At 56.3% G+C, this 14,907-nt stretch overlaps 2 protein-coding genes and 1 long non-coding RNA gene across 11 annotated transcripts in view; 2 read left to right on the forward strand and 1 right to left on the reverse strand.

Moving 5' to 3' along the window:
- The first annotated feature begins 261 nt into the window (after positions 1-261).
- On the forward strand, positions 262-10,521 carry SUMO3 (small ubiquitin like modifier 3). Of its 2 annotated transcripts, XM_074341523.1 has the most exons (6): positions 340-448; positions 2,221-2,406; positions 2,912-4,149; positions 5,546-5,674; positions 7,687-7,758; positions 9,174-10,521. In XM_074341523.1, the coding sequence occupies exons 3-6, from the start codon at positions 4,120-4,122 to the stop codon at positions 9,264-9,266; spliced, it is 324 nt and encodes a 107-aa protein (XP_074197624.1). In that variant the 5' UTR covers positions 340-448; positions 2,221-2,406; positions 2,912-4,119; the 3' UTR covers positions 9,267-10,521. The 2 variants fall into 2 exon arrangements, with proteins under 2 accessions (XP_074197606.1, XP_074197624.1); XM_074341505.1 differs by lacking the exons at positions 2,221-2,406; positions 2,912-4,149 and having other exon boundaries at positions 262-448.
- A 2,044-nt stretch (positions 10,522-12,565) lies between these two features.
- On the reverse strand, positions 12,566-13,465 carry LOC123611750 (uncharacterized). Its single transcript, XR_006718843.2, has 2 exons — positions 13,328-13,465; positions 12,566-12,935 (listed from the first exon to the last, which is right to left on the reverse strand). It is a non-coding gene; the product is annotated as an uncharacterized LOC123611750 (long non-coding RNA).
- Positions 13,252-14,907, forward strand: part of UBE2G2 (ubiquitin conjugating enzyme E2 G2) — a 28,164-nt gene continuing 26,508 nt past the window's right edge. For 3 of the 8 annotated variants that reach the window (XM_074378769.1, XM_074341158.1, XM_074378790.1), the window contains exon 1: positions 13,468-13,652. In XM_074378769.1, the coding sequence (XP_074234870.1) occupies positions 13,610-13,652 (43 nt within the window). In that variant the 5' untranslated portion in view covers positions 13,468-13,609. Of the gene's footprint in view, positions 13,653-14,907 lie in introns of all 8 variants that reach the window. The other 5 variants (XM_074378642.1, XM_074341115.1, XM_074378684.1 and 2 more) reach the window with 4 other exon arrangements.

The following is a 14,907-nucleotide window of genomic DNA, read 5'->3' on the forward strand; positions in this document are numbered from 1 at the left end:
GCCAGGCCTGGTCCCTGACCCAGCACCTGCCAGGCCTGATGGCCTGACTCTGAGCATCCCCGAGGTCCCAGTGCGGTCCCCAACCCCGGGTCCCAGCGTGCTTCCCCACCCTAGCTACCCTGTGCGCCCCACCCTCCCCAGCTGCCCTGAGTGCCCCCGAAGTCCCGACGCCGGATCGCGCGGGGCCCCGCCCGGTGACGCATTTTCAACCACCAGGAACCTCGGGCGGCCAGGCGCGGCCCCGATGCCCCGGGAGCGCGCCTCGTGCGCGCGCACCCGCCACGTGACCCGCGGCAGCCAACCGGCGAGAGGGGATTTGGGGGCAAAGCGCGGCCCCGCGAGCAGTTGCGGCGGGAGAGCGGCGGGCCGAGAGCGTGAGTCGCCTGCCCGGCGCTGTCTGTTGCCCCGCCGCCCGCCGCGCGCAGCCATGTCCGAGGAGAAGCCCAAGGTAAGGGCCGGCGGGCGCGGGCCGGGCCCCGGACTCGGACCCCCGGCCCGCCGTCCCCTCCGTGCCCGCGCCCGCGCCCCCGGCCTCGCCGCCCTCCGCCACCCGTAGCCGTCGGCCTCCCGGGCCAGGGCCCAGCGGCGCCGCCGGGCCTCCCCGCCCCCACCCCGCGCCGCCCGGCTCCGCTCGGCTCCCCTCCCCCTCCCAGCCTCGCGCCCCGCCCTCCACCCAGACTCCGCCCTAGGCCCCGCCCACCCTCGAGCACCAACCTTTGGCCCCGCCCCCACGGGCCGCTCCGCCCACGAGCTCCGCCCCTCCGCTTGGGCCCCGCCCCATGCAGGGGCGGCGGCCCTCGAACTCCGCCCCCGCCTCCGGTGGGCCGAGGTCCCGGAGCCTGGGCGCCCCTAGCCCGGACCATTCTCGCCGGCACTCTCTCTCTCGCAGAGACCCTCTCCCAGTCAGGACCCGCCGGGGTCCCGTCCCCCAACGTCGCCCCCATCCCCAGCCCTCTCTGGGACCGCCCTTCCCCTGGACCTCTTCCCTTCCCGGGACCCTCCGTCACTACGCCCCTATTGCGGGGACCCACGGTCCCGGCGGCCTGGGCTCTGCTGCCCCTCGCGTGCGCGTGGTCCCTTCCTCCGTCCTCACTGCGGGGCGCCGAGAGGGCACAGGCTGGGGACAGGGGCTCCGAGAGGCCTGACCTGGACCCCTCCTCCCGGGTGCGCCACGCCCTCCCCACGCGCGCTCCGCTGTGGCTCCGGGCTCTGGTGCGCTGGCCTGCAGTCCTTGGGAAGGCCCGCGGGTGTGCTCTCTACTGTCATTAAAAGCAAGTTTCTGGAGCTTTTCGTCTGCACTCTTGGGGTCTGTGTTTTTCAAGTGTAAGATCTGCTCCGAGTTGAATGCTTTGCGTGCAGGCTTCCTCCGATACCAGCTGCTGCTGGAGGTTGTCCCACCCCGCAGCTGAGACTGGAGCCCAGCACACACGGGAGGCAGAGCTGGGGTTGGGGTGGGCCTGCCGGGAGCCCCGGGTCAGGGGGCCATGGTGGGGGCTCGGAGGAAGCCTGCCCTCCCCTGCCGTGGTGTGAGAAGCTCGCCCTCCCGGAGCCTCGGGTCTGCAGAAGCAGTCGGAGCTGCCTTCGTTTTAAGCTGCTATCCCGTGGGTCCTTTGTTTGTCCGAGGCCAAGTGTAAATGCCTTCCTTCTGTCTGTCTTCTAGGTGGCCTCCTCTTACTGCAGGTTAAATGCAGTGGAATACACACACTACTCATTCCTCCAGGGCGTTTAAACTTACCTCCCCCACGTGGTCGAGGTCCACGGCCCGGCTGGGCTGAATAAACTTGTTTTAACTACTTCCAAAACGACTGGATGGCTGCGCCGCACGCCCCACCCTTGCCCGCCGCGCCCTCGGCGCCTCCCGGGTTGGGGCTCAGGCTCCTGCAGCTGCGCTCTCCTCCAGGCCTGCGGCAGAGAGGGTGGGAGGCCCACTCCTGGGCCATCTTTGTGGAAAAGAAGCCTTGTGGGTCAGTTGGGGAACCAGTTCCGCCTCGAAGGGGACTGACTGTCGTGAACTGTGGTGGTGGTCTTTAGGGTTTCTCTTCTTCTCTTTCTTTTCTTTTTCACTCATGCGTTCACTTGTTTACTGAGAACTCACCCGGGGCCTGCCGTTTGTTCTCGGTGCTTTTCTCTGCCTGGTCTGCAGCCGCTGCCCTGTTTGTTTGCTTTGTGTTCTGGCCCCTGCATTGCTTTGTTCTAGACACACCTATATCTTTTCACTAGAAAAGCAAATGCATCCTCTCTCCACATGGATCCTAATTAATGCCATATGCAAAGATTAACTCAAGATGGATCAAGGACCTAAATGTAAGATCCAAAACTATGAAACTTTTAGGAGAAAACATAGGACAAAAACTCCACGACATTGGACTTGGCAGTGATTTCATGGATATGACACCAAAGGCACAGGTAACAAGAAATAAAAATAGAGAAACCAGACTTCATAAAAATTTAAAAATTTTGTACATTGGAAGACACTATGAATAGAGTAAAAAGGCAGCTCGTAGAAGGGGAGAGGATATATGCAAATTGCTATCAACCGGAAAAAAAAAAAAACAGATGGCAGCAAATAAAAGAAGAATTTATTTGGGGTCCTAAGAATTGCAGTTTGGGAGACACAGATTTGGGTAAAACCAAAAGAGCTTTCTGGGGAAAAGAAAGAGTCAGGGGCTTATGAAAGAAAAGCCACAAAGCTGTGCTCTGACACAGAAAGAAGTGTTTGTCCTTCAGGAGTGGCTGTCCCATAGGTGTCCCGAGTGTGTGGCAGGTGTCATGGACGCCATCGTCAGGACAGGATGGAGTCACAGAGTCAGATTCCATCCCCGTCCTCAGTGGCCTTATGGCTCCGTTTGAGATACTCTCTGAGCAGCACCGACCCCATTTTGATTTTCCTTTCTCATCGTATATCTGATAGGGTTCAATACCCAGGATATATGGAGAACTCCTACAGCTCGGCAACAAGAAAACAAGCAACCTGATCAAAAAATGAGCAAAGAGCTTGAGTAGACATTTCTGCAAAGAAGATCCACAAATGGCCAATAAGCACATGGAAGGATGCTCAACACCACTAACCAGGGAACTGCAAATTGAAACGACAGCAAGGGACTGCCTCACATCCACTGGGATTGCTGCTCTGAGAAAAACAAAGCAAAAACAAAACAGGAACAGCAGGTGTCGGGGAGGATGTGAAGTGGAAATGCTGGAGGAATTGCTGGCTCAGGAAGCCTGTCTGTTGATGCCTCGCTGTCTTCTGTGCATGGCTTTGCCGTCAGGCGGTGATGGCAGGATGGCTGCAGGAGTTTCAGGAGTCAGATCGGCTTCTGTCTGTCCCTGAGAAGTGAGGCATCCTCGCGCAGACATGACCTACCCTGTTACCTGTCGGTTCTCCATATGTAGCAGCTGTGTGGAAAACAGTCCGGCAGCTTCCTCCAAAACTTAAAAATAGAATTACCATATGATCCAGCAACTCTCCTTCTGGGAATCGACCCAAAATAATTGAACGCAGGGTCTCAGAGAGGTACTTGTACACCCACGATCACAGCAGCATTACTCATGGCAGCTAAAGTGGTGGAGCAACCCAAGTGCTGGTCAGTCTGTGGATGAGTGGATGAGCAAAATACGGTGTGTACACACATCGGAGCAGTAGTGAGGCCTGAAGAGGAAGGAAGGCCTGGCCCCAGCTACAGCGGGAATGACCCTGGAGGACGTCACGCTCAGTGACATAAGCCAGTCACAAAAGGACAAATACTGTGTGATCCACTTATGTGAGGTCCCAGGAGGAGCCAGATTCATATTGACAGGAAAACGGGGGTTGCCAGGGCCTGGAGAAGGAGGAGTTAGTGTATAATGGGGCAGTGTTTCAGTTTTACAAGATGAAAAGAATTCTGGAGATGGATGGTGGTAATGGTTGCACATTATGAATGTATTTTATACCACTGGACCATAAACTTAAATATGGTTGAAATGGTGAATTTTATGTGTATTTTAACACCGTGAAGAAATGGAAAAGAAATCTTATCTGTAAATGCAAGATGGCACCATGGGTCGGATCCCGAAACTGAAAAAGGGTATTAGTGGAAAACCTGGTGAAACACCCGAACGCTTGGCGTTTGGTTGCTAGTGATGTGTCCGCGGTGGATTCTTGGACTCAAGGTGAGCCGCAGCCTGTGAGGCGCTGACACGGGGGAGACCGGCTGGGGATTTAGGAGCTTCTGGACTGCAGCTTTTCTGGAAATGTCAAATTATGCCCAAACAAACCTTTATTTGAAAAAATAAAAAAACAAATGCAGCCTTAGTCTCTGGGGAATGAAAGGGGCTTACACAGGGGCCCCAGCCCCATCGGAGGGGTCTCTAGGGGCCGGAACACGTGCGGGGATGCAGGCAGGTGCGGGTCCCTGGTCCCCATTCCGCAGTCCCCGGGGCCAGGAAAGGAAGGGGCCCGCATGGAAGGCAGAGAGAGTCTGCCGGCGGCCAGCAGCTCCTGCGGGTCCGCACTGACCGGACGGGAGTCTCAGGAGGGAGTGTCGGCTGAGACAACTAACAAACCTGCTTAGAGTGCCTTCAAAACTTTCTTTGCAAATATGTTCATTTGTATCATTTTTTAGGTATAACTGAATCATAATGCTGTGCACCAGAAAGGAATAGAACTTTGTAAATCCCAGGATCTCCATTAATAAATTGTAAAAAGAAAACAAAAAACTATGTTTCAATAAACCCTGCCCCCCAAAAAAACTTCATTTGCAGATTGACTCGGGTCTGCTTCATCATTTTGTTCAAAAATAAAAGACTCCTCTTCTCCCAAAGGGTGTCAGCTGGCCAAGCTGGCCCCGGGCTCTCAGCCTCAGCTCCGAACACAGGCTTCTTCCATCAGCTCCCAGTAGTTTCCAGGGGCCAGAGCCCCCCATGTGCGGTGGTCACAGGTCGGAGCCGCCATGTCATGACAGAATAGGGCGGATGACCCGGTTCGGGTGGGACTGGCCAGCACAGGACCCCCGACTGCACACCGCGGTTACCTTGTTTTGTCTTGTTCACCAGCCTCTGTAAGTGTAAGTAACCCGCTAGTCCGTGCAGTTACTAGTCTCACAAGAGTCATCTTAGAACAAGTTGGATTTTTCTCGCCACTGTTTTCTGTGTCTATTCAGCAGATCCCCCTGCCCCTTGAACTGACAGTCTGAAAACGCTTTGCAGGACGTTTCCTGACATAGCCAGTAGAAGTTAAAGATAAGTTCTGAGGGGGAGGGTGGAGCTCGGGGAGAGCACGTGCTTAGCATGCACGAGGTCCTGGGTTCAAGCCCCAGGACCTCCAATAATAAGTAAATAAACAAATAAATAAACCTAATTACCCCCCCAAAAAAGAAAAAAAATTTAAATAAATAAAAATAAGTTTTGGGTAGAAAGAAAACAGTCACACGTGTGGCTGCGCTGCTGGAGAAGTCTGAGAATTAGGTTGGTTTTATGACTTAAAAGATCTGCAGCCGCGCAACACTGGCCTTCAAGGCGCTGGTTGTGGGGAGACTGGCTGGAAGCCCAGGTGCATGTCTCTCTGCAGGAGGGGGTGAAGACGGAGAATGACCACATCAACCTGAAGGTGGCCGGGCAGGACGGCTCCGTTGTCCAGTTCAAGATCAAGAGGCACACGCCGCTGAGCAAGCTCATGAAGGCCTACTGCGAGCGCCAGGTGCGCGTGCACGCATGTGCCTGCGTGTGTGCACATGTGTGCGCATGCTGGTGTGCGTGTGCATGTGTGCGTGCGCCTGTGTATGTGCATAGGTGCGTGTGTGCACCGCCCTTGGGGGTGCTCTCTCCCGCCACCTCCCTCCAGGCTGGTGGGTCGCTCTGTGTTGAGTGGGCAGGGCCCCTGGTGCCCCTGGTTGGGGGTGCCGTCTTCTTGGTGCTGTTGGAATCAGAGCAGCGGTTGCGTGTGGGCTCCATCCCTCCTTCGTGTCTGTGGAGATGCTACCCTGGGCACAGTTTGGTGTCCAGACAGTGCTTGATTCTTGCCCATTATTTACCACTTTTCAGGATGAGGAGCAGAGGACCATGCCCTCTCCTGGTGACTAGGCAGACTGACCACTTTGAGGGTCGTTGTGTCCTGAGCGTCACTGTGCCCCGGGCCCCTCGGTCCCTTTGTGCCCTCTGGTGGTCCCCTGTACCGTGGTGAGGAGTGGGTGTGCGGGCCCGTGCCCTGCGGCCTGGCCAGCCTCTTCCCCTCCGGGATGCTCTGCAAGTACTTGACCTTAGTCTCTGTTTGTGGCTTCGATGGTCCTTGCCTTGGGCTTTTTGTTGTTATTAAAAAAAAAAAAAAAGACCCTAAAAGAGCCCCAGTCCTTCCTTTTCTTCCCCCCTTTCAGATGTTGCTCCTCAGAGAAGATCGCAGCTTTATTTATGTCATGATTTCTAATTTTCAAAAGTTTTCTGTTTGTTTTCTGAGGCTCCTTTTCCCCCAGCGGACCTTTCTGTTGTTTTCTGTCTCCCTGAGAGCTTCAGAGGTGTGTGCTCATCTGTGTGTGGTTGTGAGCATGTGTCTGTGTGTGTGTCTGTGTTAGAGCGCACATGCGTGCGTGCGTGCATGCATGTGCATCTGTGTATGCATGAGAGCGCGTGTCTGTGTGTGTGTGTTCTCGGGTCCTCTGACCCCTCCCTTCCCCTGTGCTGCACGCCTGGCTGTGTCGACAGGTCCAGCATGCTGCTGTGGGGTGACCTGCCTGCACTGGTGGTTTGTGGGGGCCCCCAGGTGTTGCCATCTGTGAGTGGTTACATGTTCCGGAAGGCACCGCCCCCCTTCTCCCCATCGTCTTCCCTCGTCCACCCCCCACCCCTGCCTGTGCCCTGGGAGCATGAAGGGGAGGAGGGGTGGGGCTCGGGGCTGGGACTGGCGGCCACTCATCTGCTTCTTCCACGGCGTCACTGCCCCCCTTGCCTGTTGTCCTGAGCCCGGGGCTCTGAGTCCACCTCTCCAGAGAGTGGACTTCCTGCTGGTGGGAGGGAGTGCCTGACCTCTTGGGGTTGGGGGCCCAGATTAGGGGGTCTGATACAGACTTCCGAGTGGTCATCCCCAGTCAGCTGCCCCTCTGCCTCACCTGCCTGTGTGCCCTGCCCCTTGGCCTCTCGGGGCTCTTGCCCCCCCCACACACCTTGGGGTCAAGTGCCCACAGCTTGCAGCCCAGAGGTGGTGTCCTTTGGCCACTGGCCCGTCCCCATCCTGTTCTCTTTGTCCTTGTTGCTGACGCAGTTTTAATTTCTTCATATCGTACTGGAAGGTTTCGGGGGGAGCAGAGATGCGAGCTTCGATCCCGTCTGTCTGGGCGAACTGGATCTGCGCCCTGACCACGAGCACATGGTCCATTCCCTCAGGACGCAGAGAGGCGGCTCCCCGGTCACGCAGGCTTCTCATCGCGTGCCCCTGGTCACTGGACGTGCTTCTGAGAACTTTTTCTGGGGGAGGAAGTGATGGTGCCGCGGAGTAGAAACTCGGCTCGGCTCGCGGAGGGGAAGGGGGGCGGTGAGGGCAGCAGGAGCTGAGAAGCAGGGCAGTGGCTCCCGACACGCCGTCCCGGGGGCGGCTGCGGCTCTGGGACCAGCTGGGCGGTGCGCCCGTGGGCCCAGACGCCTGGCGCCGATGCAGACGTCTGGGTTCTGAATTGAGGTGCTAGCTGGGGGTATTTCACGACGACTGCTTTTTCTTCTCAGGGCTTGTCGATGAGACAGATTCGATTCAGGTTTGATGGACAACCAATTAACGAAACAGACACCCCGGCACAGGTACAACTGCGCATGCGCTCGCGGGCTGCTTCCGACTCGCGTCTGAGCAGCTACCCCCGCTGGTTTGGAACACCTCACGTTTTCTTAGTGGTTTTAATTACCATATATATATTTTTTTAATTATTAAATTTCAACGCTGGGTTTTCCGAAGAAATGTACTTGGCGAGGTGGCCTGGGGTCAGGGACGAGGACCGCGTGCTCGTCCCCGAGCATCTCCGGGAGGCCGGGCCGACGCAGCCGCCCTCCCCCTGCGGTCTGGACGCTGGGTTTGTGGCATCAGGCAGCTTGAGGCTGAATTCCTGGCTCAGTGTCGCGCCCCCCGAGCCTTTGTGCATGAGAGGGGTGGGGAGGGCACGGTTCGTCGTGGGCCCCCGCGGCTAGCCCTGGAGCACCTGCCGGCTCGCACAGCTCCGCCGGGTGAGAGCGCCTGGCGCGGCCGCGGGTGGAGACTGAGGGTCGGGCCGCTCCTGTCCCTCGGCCGCGGACGTCTGGCACCTGTGAAGCAGGGACGATGCCCGTCTTCCCCCCTACAGAGCTGGGAGGATCGGACTGTGTGGTGCGAAAGCGCAGCCACACCGAGGCTTTTTTTCTGCTCCTGTTAGGGGCCCTTCCGGGGCTGAGATGGAGCGGTCAGCGGCGGGCGTCCCCGATGGCCTTGCACTCGGGGGGGGGGGGGGAAGGCACGAGCTCAGAGCTCAGGGCCTCGGGGCCGGGCTCCCCCTCCAGCCCCTCACTCAGCTGTGGCCTGTGACCGTGAGCGTAGTGTCTGCAGCAGGCCCCCAACCCCCAGACGGTCCTTCTCTTTGCTTCTGAGTAAGTTTCTGGGACACATTACTGCTCCCAGCCCTAGTGAGTCTCTGTGTGACTACAGAAGCTTCCTTTTGTTCAGAGACTGGGCAGAGGTCCACCGTGTCAGAAAGAGGTGGGCGGGAAACTTGCTCCATCCCTGCCTGGTCTTGGGTGCGGAGGCAGGAGGGGCCCCTTCTTTGGGGATGGAGTTGGCTCGGCCATCTCGGGCCTGACCCGCCACGCTGTTAGAAAGTGCGTGGCCCCTGCCGGTCCCCAGGACTGAGTGCTGCTCATCGCACACTCCCAGCGGGGGTCTAATTTTGCGTAAGTTTTGGTAAAATTTTAGACAGTTTATTTTTAATGGGACTTAGTTTTTCTATCAGGTCAAGTCCTTAACTTTGACCATTTTTTGTGAGTTTGGCTGGGGGAGCCTGGTGCATAAGTAGGGCTCACTGGAAATCCACTGCTGAACCTCTCCCCGGCGTGTCCACCCGAGGGCCGGTCAGAGCTTGGGTGCCTCCCAGCTGTGTCCCCGGCGGGAGGGAGGCCGTCCAGTGACCCTGCGTGTTCGGCTGAGCGTTTCCGCTCCTGTGATGTAACTAATGGCCTCCCCCTGTGCCCACCAGTTAGAGATGGAGGACGAAGACACCATTGACGTGTTCCAGCAGCAGACGGGGGGCTCCAGGGGGACCGGCTGCCTCTCCGAGTGCGGCCTGTAGAGGGACCGTCCCCTTGTGTCACCGAGCTCATCTTTGCCATTGGATAGTGCACGCGTGACCATGCCAATCGCCAAGGAGGCTGTGGACACCTGAGGACATTCACCAAAATGACTTTCCTCTCTGACATCCGGAGGGACGCAGCTCAGAACGGCGAGGACACGTCCTGGCCTCTCTCGCCCATCCCAGTTCATCCCTCTGCTGGGGTGAAAGGCATTGGGAGGGTTTTTGGTTTTGATTTTACTTCTGTTTGTTTTTTCTTCTCTCCTGTAGCATTTCCCTCAAACTTGTGGCTGAATGTCCGCTTTTCATCTAGACGGGGCTCTCACCCCAGGTGCCCCCACCAGCTTATTCCAATCATGTAGAGAACTCCTGTCACCACAGTGGGGATGCTTCTGTGGGGCGAGTTTGCAGGGCACGACTGGGATGGGAGATGAACTCCCACTTCCATTTCTTGTGGGCACAGGTTTTGTCAATGCTAAACATTGCAGATTTAAGCTTTGTCAGAGTATAGTGAAGTTGAAGGGAAAATCCTGGAACGTTTCCTAAAATAAAAGGTAAGAAGTTCTTCAGTAACATGTTCCCCAGGTGGGGTCTGGGGTCCAGGACTTGTCACCACCCACGGCCTGGCCCAGTGACGCTGCACTGGAAAAACCTGGTGCAGCGAAAATTGGCTTTTCCCCTTTTCTTACTGTAGAAGAAAGAAGTTCTTACATGTCTCACCTGGAAGTAGCACCAGGGCCTCAGATTCCTTCTAGCATTTGCTTCTGATGAATGACGACGGTCTGTTTATAAAAAAGTCAGATTAAGCATTGCTGATTTGCAGTTACCTTTTTGTGTAAAGGAGCAATTTCAAAGTGTGGTTACAGGCGAAGCTGGTGAGAGATGACCTGTGTCCTCACGGACTCTGCCCTGCTCTCCAGGTTGGTGTGCAGCTTCCACATCAGTGTGTGATTTCAGTTCTGTGAAGCGTTTTGGGGTCTGTCCCGATGAAACTTTGGTAGTTGTCCTGTTGTCCTTCTGTGTGGACACACTGCTGCCCGAGGGCCCTTCTCTGCCTGTCCTGCCCCCTGGAGAGCTCGACACCACCGTCGTCTCTTGCTTGCCTGAGACCTTGCTGAAGATGTTTGTGTCTTTGTATTTTGCTGTCGGGGCACCCGTGGGATGTCTGCTGGCTCTGTTGTGTTTATGCACCAGCTTGTACATTCTTTGTTGTCCTTTACTACTGTAAACAGTAAATATAGTTTGGTATTCTGTCTCTGGGCTTGGATTAAATGCTGCATCTGGAGGTTGGGCATCACGTCGCAGTCAGTGTTTGTGGTGACCATCCGGTGAGGCCCCTGCACACCTGCAGACCTTCCCAGTGGGCGGTGTTTTCTGCCCAGGCCACCCTCCCACCCTCACAGGCTCTCCCCTTTCCTCTTATGTGCGTCCTGTGTGGAGAGTCGATGTTACTCTGGACTTAACATTTCTGGTATTTGAATCTTAGGACCATTTTCCTTTGTGCAGTTGACAACCTACTCCCTCACCTGTTCTGAAACGGAGGTGAGTTGACACTAATTTGAGAACTTTCCACATCCTGCACTGTGACAAAACCTGGGTTAAAATGACAGCTGTTTTAGTTAGTGCATCAGGCAAGGTGAGCGCAAGCTGGAAGGTCAGGGGCAGTGGGCACATGGAGCACTTGATCCATTTCCAGCAGCAGCAGGCAGGTGACAATGCAGGGACAGAGGGAGGGGTGTGTGTACCCAGCAGAGCAGCCCCTGCCCTTGCAAGGAGAGGGCCCCGTCAGGTGCCTTGAGTTTGGAGAGCAGCTCTGCGTTTACTTGGGAACATTCAGAGCTGCTTGAACGTCCACCCACAACACCCGATAGAAGAGGAGCAGGGAATGTCCTTAAGGTCGACTTTTTTCTTAGAAGTGTATGCAAATTGTTCATTTGGGGTAACAGACCTGTTGGTATTCCGGTTTTTAAAATGTTGTTACATGAACCTAACTCCCAGGATCTTGGGTCAAATTCACGATTCAGGAGGAGACAGGCCCTCTTTATCCTGTTCTTGGTGCCCTGGGTCCCAGTTTCAGCACTGGAAGTCCCACATCCCAGGAACCCTCAGTCCCAGGCACACGGGGCAGTGCCAGCCTAGCAGTGCAGCTGGGGAAGCACGTACTAATATCGCTCTATGGTGAAACAGGAGATCATTTTTATACTTCAGAACTTTGGTTCCCAAAGATTTAGAAGATACTAGTTTTATTCTGAACTTGCTGGCCTCTCCTGTGTGTGAAGCCTTTTGGTACCACACACCTGTTACTCAGAACCCTTGGGACATGAGAACTGACTGACCGGAGCTGAGAGTTGCCAGCTTTAGCAAACAGAAACACACTTGAATCGCAGATAGGGAACAAGTGACAGCCACGAGGAGGAAGACTCCTGGCTCCCTGGAGGCCCCAGCAACCATACCGAGGAGACTTCCAACATGTTGACAACTCGTATTTTCGGTTTTTGCCACTTGAAAGTAATCCTGGTACAAGCTGTGCACCACATTGCTGAAAATAATTGAAGAACACACAAGAAAGTGATGTCTAGAAAGATTATCAGTGACACACACATGGATACAGTTCAGAAAATAACCAGCAACCGACAGGCTGTTACCTGAGCGTCATGATGATAATGCTTGTCCTCACCCACACTTCCTGTAAGTGAACAGTGGAGTTTTCCTTTAGTTGGCATGGGAACCACACCTTCTGCCCCCTGACTGGCTTTGGGGGGGTCAGGGTATGGTTTGATCACAGGAGAGGGCAGCTACTTGGAACCAGAGGAGGAAACCTCATGAGGATTTGTACAAATCCATCACTCTTTGAAACTGTCTAAAAGTACCATGTTGTTTTTAATAAATCACCATGGTATTTAAAAAGACCTAGTTGGACTGAGTTTTTGTGACACCTCCACCCTAAAATATGCATAATTGTGAGGTTTGTTTGCACTGTTTAATTTTATTCAACTCAACAGATCCTTCTTGCCACGACCATGCCCTGAGGCTGCATCCAGGAACACAGGAGACAAAAAATGGTTAAGTTATATGCCATGCTAGAAAACTAGACAGGACATTCCATGGAAAATCCTGCAGAAGAGTATGTAGGATAAGTGTTGTGAAGATAGCCTTTTTTTAAAAAGGTGCATATACCCTTGCGTGGCAGAGACACAAAGTACTAAAAGTGCTTGCTTTCTTTAAAGTCAATGGAGTTCTAAGAAGCATGAATAGGTCACCGATCACAGTGGGTCAATCAGGAGGAGAACCACCATGAATATTATGAAAAAAGGACTCAGTAATTTAATTATCTGGGTACACATTACACAGCTGAGAAGCCAGAGCAGCCAGGGGCCTGATGGGGCTGGAGGAAGATGACAGCAGCCGCCCCGCCTCCTGAAGCAGTGGCCTGGGGTACTGCCAAGGGGGTGGGCGGGGAAGTCTGGACCTGCGGCCTCGGGGTTCTGCTGGTCGGCGGGCTGGCGGCTGGGAGCCCACCCAGAAGCGGGGAGGGTGCAGGGTGTCTGCTGCTCTGCTCCGTCCTCAGTCTCCCAAAGCTCCTCTCTTGGTGGAGCTGAATCCAGAATCACACTGACACGATTAAAACGAGCACAATCGCCAATCTTCTTACTTTTTCAAACCTAAAACCTGTGTGAGGACAGCCACGGGGCACCAAATGACTTCTTCATGGATGTTCTCACTGCAACTGCAGCTGGGCCTGAGTCACCTCCTCTGAACTACACGGGGTGACGGCCGGTGAGCCCCGCCACGGTCCACCAGCCGCGGTGTGCACGTAGCGGACCGGCGGCGTCTCCGTCCCTCCCCTTCTAGAGGCGCCCTCAGAAAACAATCTGGACGGTGTCTGCTCGGCCAGCACTCGGCCCGGGGTGGCCGGCCCCGCCCGCCCCCGCGCAGTCCTGCGTCCTCAGTCTCCACCCTCCAGCCCCGTCCCGCATCGGGGTCTCCGTCCTCCGTCTCCATCCGCGTCCCCGCCGCCGACCCTTCCCTGAGGCCACGAGGAGGGACCAGGCGGTTCCTACACGCTCAGCCGGGCGCCCGCTGCTCCGGGATCTTCTGGACAGTCCCCTACAGGAATTCGGACCCCTGGAAGCGGCCTTAACCCCACAAAGCGGCTCAGGGCCGCGGCGGAGCACGGGGACCGTGACGCAGGACCCGGCACCAGAGCCGCCCCGCCCGCGCGCACGCGCCCGCGCCCCGGAAGGGCTTCTGTGCCCGGCGGCGACCCGGAAGCGGCCGCGGCGTCAGGCGGGAGGGACGAGCGCTGAGGAGGCGAGGCGAACGACGCAGCTGTTTCCCGGACGATGGCGGGGACGGCGCTCAAGAGGCTGATGGCCGAGTACAAACGTGAGTTCGGGGCCCCGGTGGCCCCCGCGCGGCCGAGCGCGGCCCGTCTGTGCGCGGTCCGGGCGGCTCTGTCCGCTCCCGGCCGCGAGCCCGGGCCGCGGCGGCTGCGCGAGCCTGGACGGTCGCGCTGGGTCCCGAGCGCAGCCTCGCGGACGCGCGGGGGGCCGAGGGGAGGGCCCCCAGGGGCCCGGAGGCGTCGCAGCCGAGCAGTAGGAGAGCGAGCGCGCTGTGAGGAGCTCGGGGCGAAAGGTCGGGCCTGGCGTCCTCTTCGGTGAGCGGGCAGGGCTTCGCGGCGCCGGCTGCTTTCGCAGCCAGCGGGATTCCCTCACTGGGGAAGGCGGAGGGAGAGGCGCGCCGAAGCCTCCCCCTGGGCTCCCGGGACGGTTGCGGGGAGAAGGCGGGCTGCCCTCGCGTTGGGCGCGCTCTGCCGAGCGGGTGGACACGGGGTGGGGGCCCGCCGGCGCGTGCTAGCGGCCTGACCCTCTGCTCCCTCGCCGTCGGGGAGGGTCAGGCGCAGCCGGGAATCTGGCGGGTAGCTGTACGTAGTGTTGGCTGGTTTTGTCATCAGTATCCTGATGACGCCCTCAGAAGCTTGAACATAAAGTAAAGTAATAAATGTAGCAAAGTTCCTTGGGAAGGAATACATGCACCTCAGTTTCCTAAACCACATTGGTGGCCGTGTTGCTGTTTGGCTTGAGCAGACCGGTGTCGCAAAGGCAGGCTCATTAAAATAAACGTTTCAGTAACACGCATCATCCAGTGTCTCTAAAGGAGGGGCGTAGATTGAAGGGAGACATAAGGGGCAGAGTTGGGAGAGATGGTTCCCTCCCAGCACAGGCTTGGATGTTGGGGGGCTGTTGCCTCTGTCTCCTCATGGGACGCCTGGCTGGGGGTCAGATGCCCGGAAACCTGTACCATTTCCTGCCCTCCTGTCTGCGTTTCAGTGTCTGTCTCAGTCTGTTTAGCCCTGTTTCGAGACTGCGAGCAGGTATTCTTTTCTCATTTCTGTAGCACAGGACTCTTGGAACGCCTGCTTGGGGAATTAAATTTAGGTGGCTGCTTCTGTCCAGTCTTGACATTGTTCAGCTTGTAGTTCCTAATATTTTCCCCCTTATTGTACTTAACAAAAACCTCATCCAGTATTTCTACCATATTGTCAATTTGTGGTGATAAAAAATATAAATAGCCGTTGACTTCCGAAGTTGTATCACATAAGTGTACTGTGTGTGTTTTTATGTGTAAGTATATGACGTTT

The sequence above is a fragment of the Camelus bactrianus genome, chromosome 1 (assembly GCF_048773025.1).
Source record: "Camelus bactrianus isolate YW-2024 breed Bactrian camel chromosome 1, ASM4877302v1, whole genome shotgun sequence".
NCBI classification, from domain to species: domain Eukaryota; kingdom Metazoa; phylum Chordata; class Mammalia; order Artiodactyla; family Camelidae; genus Camelus; species Camelus bactrianus.